The sequence below is a fragment of the Natrix helvetica genome (genome assembly GCF_964273705.1).
Source record: "Natrix helvetica genome assembly, chromosome: 2".
Classification (NCBI taxonomy): Eukaryota; Metazoa; Chordata; class Lepidosauria; order Squamata; family Natricidae; genus Natrix; species Natrix helvetica.
The window spans coordinates 278,027,678-278,034,505 of NC_138552.1; the positions used below are offsets into that span (position 1 = coordinate 278,027,678).

The following is a 6,828-nucleotide window of genomic DNA, read 5'->3' on the forward strand; positions in this document are numbered from 1 at the left end:
CGACTGTGAGTGGCTTAAAACATTAATTAAATTAAAGTAAATCCTCCCTGGAAAGACTTTGCTGGATGTGAATGAGCAGAATTCACAGTAAACTAATAAAAGCGGTTTTCGTTGAGACCGGGAGTTTGCTTCATGCTCTTGGGAAGCCTCAGTAAGAACAAAATGTAACAAACCACGTTATGGCAAAAAAAAACAATGATTGAATCTATTTAAGATGATAAAAATGTTTCCTGCAAAGAAAATGTTTTCTTTTTTTATTGATTTGTGCCCAGTTAAGGAAAGGTCAGCACAAATGTAATTTATTTTTAAAAGAATGTTGTTTCCTGTGTTCCTTTGTGTCCCCAGGTAAAGAGGCCAAGGAATGATCAGCACAAAAGAAACTCTGTTTCTCCGCAAAACGAATCGTAAACTCTTACCTGGGACTGAAGAAATTGCATGCTTGAACATTTCCAAAAGACATCAAGGAATTATGCATGTTTTTTGAAGTCTCAGACTTAATGCGGGTGAATTGTCAAAAGAAATGAAAAACTGATGTTTCTGTTTTTATTTTTACTTTTGTTATGTAGCTGGGTTTTTTTCCTCCCTGTATATAGTTGTGCAAATACTGGACAGTTAAATTATGGCTGGGGAGGGAGGGAGGGCAAAGTTTCCTCTTTAATGGAGGCAAACCTTTAGAGATCTGCTTCTGAAGATTTAATTCCTTTTTTAAAAAATCTCTTTTTTTTCCGGAAGAAATATGCTCAGAGCTGCATTTTTCTCTTGAAACAAGCAATTGTTTGCGAGATATTCTAATAGCCCCTGGTGGGATGAATCTATCATCCCACCATCAAGACCCTCTTCGACACAGTCCTGTCAGGTTTTATAAGGCAGAAAATACCACGTGACTTGAGGTAGCCAATCAGATTTTTTTGAGAAATAAGTTTGATCACCTGATTGGCTACTGTATATTCATCCTATCTTACTGGAGACTGGCTGCTGAAACCATGCTTGGCTTTGCATAGATGCCTAAATTCTAGAATTAGAAGATGGCTGCAACTCTTGTGCTTGCAGGCTTATACAAAAAAAGAGGGTAGAAAAGTTCAATATACCCTTATGTTTTCTTCTTGTGTGGAAAACCTTTTCTCCCACCATTCTTTCATAGTTCTGTTGCATGGAGGAGGACCTCCAGCTTCTTCTATACCAGAAAGCTGAATTCAGTGTGGAATTAGTGTGGAAAGGATTAGTATTTTGAAAGAAAGATTTTAGTTTTGCCATTTCTCTCTTATATCAATTCTTTATTCAATTCTTATATACCCCTTGTATATAAAATATTGTCTGGAGACATATGTTTGTGTGACTGTAGACCATAAATATATAGAGAAATGTCTCATTAGAAGTCAACTCATTGATTCATTTAGTGCAGGTTTCTCCAATCCGCGGCCCATAGGCTACATTCAACCCTGGACAGGTAGTAATACAGCCTGATAAGATCGTAAACCTTTAACAATAATATGTGAGTTTTAGCAATATTTTATATACAGTAACTATATTACATGTTTTGTATGCAACCCAAGACCATTCCTCTTCATTCAGTCGCAGCTCAACAAGCCAACATTTAGCCCATCTGACTGGTAGCACAATTCTTTCGGCTATCGTTTTTCTCACTTGCTGCCTGAAATCTTTGTAACTGGATATATTGGAGGCTGAATCTGTTTACTCCTACAAAAAAAAATGAAATATTTTACCACTGAACTGAGAAGCTACCGTATTTTTCAGACTTGGTGTATAAGACGCACCATGATTTTGAATAGGTAAGTAAGGAAAAAAAGTTTTTGTCCTCCCTGGCCCCCAGGAGCACTTTGAAGGCTTCAGCAGGGCTGGGGGAAGGCAAAAACCTTGCTGTTTTTGCAAAAAAATGGGCAGAAAATGGGCCATTTTTTGCAGAAACATGTGTTTTTGCCTTCCCCCCAGCCCTGCTGAAGCTGCAGAGTGCTTCTGGGGGTCGGGGGAAGGCAAAAACGCCTCTGTTTCTGGGGAAAAGTGCCACTTTTTCACCAGTTTTTCACAAAAACAGCATTTTTGCTTTCCCCCAGCCCTGCTGAAGCCCGCAGAGTGCTTCTGGGGGCTGGAGGAAGGCATAAAAGCCTCTGTGTTTCCAAAAAATGGCCCTTTTTTGCCAAAATGGGATGCGGGGGCGAGGCTTTGGGAGGCCAAAAATGGCTGTATTCGGTGTATAAGACACCCCAATATTTCCACGCTCTTTTAGGGGAAGGAAAGATGCGTCTTATACTCCCAAAAATATGGTACCTTTGGGTAAACTATTGATTCGTCTTGGCTAGTATTAGTTTCTCTATGAACTGTCCAGAGTGGCCTTCAAAGGTATAATTGGGGGTGCCATATTATCAGAATAATTACTTCCTAACTAAGGGACACTATGATTTAAGTATCAATCTTCCCTCTGTATAGTTTATTCTTAATAGATCTCTCAAGAAGAAACTTGCACTGAAAAAGGTCTAGATAATAATTCATGAATGATATAGTAAAAGACAGAGCAATTCTTTTCTCTCCATATCCCAAGAGACACAGGACATTTATGCAATTTAGTTTGTGGTCCTTGAAGATTTAAGGGATGCAAATGTCTTCATTTGGGGCAAGAGTATGCATTCTCACTACTTATCAAACCTGGCTGTTTCTCAGGCCGGGTACCTAGAACTGTGATCTGTGTAATCCATAAATCTGACAGATGTTTTTGCAACATGGTCAAGGGATTTTCCCCCGGGGAAAAAAAGGTAGTTACACAATAATATTAACGTGAAGTGTGGGTGTCCTACCTGACAGCTTTTTTAAAAAAGAACAATACTTAATAGCAGATGATGATTGTGGAGGTGGAGAAGGAGAATCATTAGATTTCTCTCTCACCTTTTCTCCAGCATTGCAAGACAGCTCACGTGAGCTTCTCAATTTTACTCTGTCAACAACAGTCCTTTGAGGGGCTGGGCTGGGCTGAGAGATGATGATTGCTCCAAAGTCAAGCTTCCATGATTGAAGGGGACTACTCCAACTTCATACACTAATCGCCCAGTGTCCCAAAGGGGCTTTTTCAAAAGGCAACTGGCCTTTCCTTGTTTTTCTTGGAAGATGTTTCGCTTCTCATCCAAGAAGCTTCTTCAGTTCAGTTCAGCTGCTTAGATGAAAAAACAAACATCCTCCAGGAAAAATAAAGGAAGTCCAGTTGCCTCTTGAAAAAGCACCTTTGGGACATCCATGACCTGGGTGACTGAGAATCTCCATAGATATTTAACCTTGCAGTTTATGTTGAGTTCATCTCTTTTTTTGCACATAAGAATTGTTTTTTTGAAATGAGCATATTTCTAAAGGCAGGTAACTTTAGAGGATTCTAAAGGCCTTTTCTCTCTGTTGTTGAAATGCTTCCTACCCATATCCTAGTCCAGTGATGGCAAGGGTTAGTGCCCAAACCGGAACGTGCATTCCGGGAGTGCCGTAAACCCAAAGAGCAGCTGGCCAGTGTACATGCGCATGCCAGCCAGCTGGTGTTCAGGTTTCTGGCACGTGCATGCAGGCTAGCCAGCTGGTCTTCTCGCGTGCCGGAGTACCGTAAACACAAAGACCAGCTGGCCAGCACATATGCCTGTTTTTGGCCATTTTTCAGGCCATTTTCCGGCATTCTGGCACCGGCGAAGACCAGCTGGCCGGTGCACATGTGCATGCCAGAAATCAGAAGAGCAGCTGGCAACAACGTGCGTGCCCACAGAGAGGGCTCTGTATGTCACCTCTGGAACATGTGCCATAGGTTCGCCATCGCAGTCCTAGTCAGTAGAAAACAGACAGAATACTGGCTGTCTGTCTTGCCACTTTTCTCCACCCCTGGCAATCATCTGCTTTCCTGGCAAATGAGAGTTGATAAAGCTTGACGGACATTAAATCCCTAAGTAGGGAGGAAAATGCAACCTTAGCACCACTGTATCTAAGGATGACTTAAGAATATGTCATGGGGGCTGGGAATAAAATTCTGGCAACATCAAAGGGGCAGAACGTATTTGTGTAAGAGGAGAAAAGTCCCAAACTTCTTTCCTTATTTGTTTTTCTGCTTCCAAGTTCTTACGGCTATTGGCTGTCGTATGTTTCGGCGTATTGAAATAGATGCTTCCTAAGGCTACTTAATATATTGAGCTTCAAAGGTATGTTTGCACTGTGCATTTAAGCCGACTTCAATCTATTCTCACTTTTGATCAAAAAACACCTGGAAAATGAAATATGACAGAGCAGCAGAGGAAGAAATTATCTTCATGTGACAGAGCTTCTGTTCCCTGCATTATTTGTCTTTGTGCGATTGGCTTGCTTGCTTGCTTGCTTGTTTATTTCTCTGAAGGAGTGACATTGAGTTTACATGAGTTTTGTTCCACTTTAAATGTGCTGTCTGTGTTACTGAATTGGGGGGGGGGGGAGTTAACCGTGAAGCCAGCAAGGCATCATATGAATCTAGACATTTGCCACGCCAACTCAGGGATCTTTCTCTGGCACTTCCATGTTTCATATGTGGGCAAAGGTTTGGCTTGAAGTATTTGGAGTTCTACCATAAAGGTCTTTCATAATTAATTTTACATCGTTCCTTTTGAAGGGGAAAAGAAGATGGTGTATACATGGTGTATGAAGATTCTATCTCTTGGCACTGCTTTTTTTTTCCTTAATGGTCTCTTGGACCACTGAGACACATTTCAAAATTTTCCTAGAAAAGTCTTAAATTGCTTATCCAATTAATCTTCTTGCTGACAGCAGTAAACGTCCAGGAAGTTATTTTAACCAAGACAGGTGTATCTATTGGGGTGCAGAGTGATTAAAAAGAACAATTAAGTTGGTGGGTTATGATTGCCTACCTCTGTTTTATATGTGTCTACAGATATAAAAAGGGGGATGAACATAAATGTGTAACCGCCCTCTTCCTTTTTTCTTTTTCTTTTTTGACTCATCCCCTCTTTCAGAGGCCCCTGGAGCAAAAGGCAGAAGAACTGTGAATTATGCATAAGTATGAGGGCATTTAATAAAAAAATATTTTGAAGTTTCCTAATCCCTCTACCTATTTGTTAATAACATTGTATATGATAAGATCTACATCTGTCATGCAGCAGGAAATTAAAATCACGGGCATGTTCTTTTCAAGACATAGAAGCACTGCTTCTTTAAAAGGTGATGCCACCTGTTGAATAAGCTTACATTTCTGTTCCTGATATCTTTCCTTTGGTAACCTTGTTTATATTCCAGCTGTTTTAAACCATCTTGTCTGGAGAGGGGATGACTTCTGTTCCCAAAGGGCCCATTTCTGTTCAGAATCAAAACTGGAGAATCTTTTCTGCAGTTCTCCTTGTATCTGAAGTTCTCAGCATCTTCTCTAAAAACAAGAAAACCTACAGTCCCTGATGAAATCCCAAAATATGATACTTAAACCTGTATCCAATATGGGCAAAACGTGAAATATTTGTTTATGTTACCCTACGCCTATATTCCAAGAAATAATGTCTCTTTGTACATAGGCTGAATAGGGATGGATAAACTTGTCGCTTCTGATTTGATTTGGTTTCTTTCTTTCTTTCTTTGCTGTAAAATCTTGTTTATTTCATCCTGAAGAATATTTTTTAATTAAAATTTCATAAGAACATTTTTGTACACTTTCTCCCAATATGCATGTTTTTGCACATATTTTCTTAAATTGCTGGACTGCATCGAAACTTTGGGGAATGTGCAAATATTGACATCTTTTGACATTATGGTTTTTGTGTCTGGGTGGGAAAAGTATATACGTATTATGTTGTAAATTGATCAGATTTTTCTTCCATTCTTGTTTGAATGCCACTGTCCATGTGATCTTTGCAAGATTAAATGACTCCCGTTTTCACAATTCAAGTTTTTTTCCCCAAAAAAACATTTTAGCTGAAAGTTTGACAAAATCCTGAAATTGCTATCCATTGAAAAGAAAAAGACCACACGTTTTCAAGTAATTCACCAATATTATTTAAGATGATAATCCTTTAGAAACCACATACCACCTTTCTTCCTTTATCACCAGCATTGTATAAAATAAAATATTTCCAAGGTAGGGAACTTTGCTAAGTCTTTGGGAATGTATAGATTTGAATATACTACTGAGCTGGTTGAGCTGTACAGAAAAAAAATCTTGCATGAAATGTTGTTAATGTATTTAATATATACTTGTAATCAAGAAGTTTTAATATGAAGCCTTGGGGGAAAGATCACCTTTATAAGATACCTGTGGTTACAAGAAAGTTTTAAGAAACAGAAAGAAAACATATTCTTCACTTTCTAAATGTGTCATGTTTCTTTTGTTCTATTGGCGAAATCCTTGGCTTTTCAGTAATTTTTTCAGGGTAATTTATCTAGTTTAATAAAACATTTTTTATACCTACTTTTCAATCCCTCCCCCCATTCACACACACCCATGACGTTCACTTTCAGAAATTCAGCTCCTCTCTAATAAAAGGTTCACCAAACTGTCAACAGTGTGAAAAACTGCTAGAAGGATTTTTTCCCCTCTTTATAGTAAAAGTTTTATCCAATGAATAAACGATTCAGAAATTCACAATTCCAGTCCATTTTGTGGTGCAATATTCCCACCTTAAGTGCTGTGTCCAGAAGAATTCGGAAAATAAATTCAAAGAAGGTCAGCAAGAGTTATCAGATGGGTTCAGTAACTAAAGGTGGATATTAAAGGTAGAGCTGGATAAGCAAGGTTCTACATTTAGGCAAGAAAAACAAAATGCACAGGTACAGTATAGGTGGTACCTCACTCAATAGTAGTAACTGTGAGAGGGATCT

At 38.9% G+C, this 6,828-nt stretch overlaps 1 protein-coding gene across 2 annotated transcripts in view; it reads left to right on the plus strand.

The window, feature by feature from the left end:
• ATP2A3 (ATPase sarcoplasmic/endoplasmic reticulum Ca2+ transporting 3) overlaps nucleotides 1–6,320 on the plus strand; it is a 179,144-nt gene extending 172,824 nt beyond the window's left edge. Inside the window, exons 21-22 of one of the 2 annotated variants that reach the window (XR_014174573.1) lie at nucleotides 346–3,506; nucleotides 3,620–6,320. Coding sequence is in view for 1 of the 2 variants with exons in the window: in XM_081943721.1 (XP_081799847.1) it covers nucleotides 346–365 (20 nt within the window). In the remaining variant the exon portion in view is untranslated. Of the gene's footprint in view, nucleotides 1–345 lie in introns of both variants that reach the window. The other variant, XM_081943721.1, reaches the window with a different exon arrangement.
• Nucleotides 6,321–6,828: the final 508 nt, after the last annotated feature.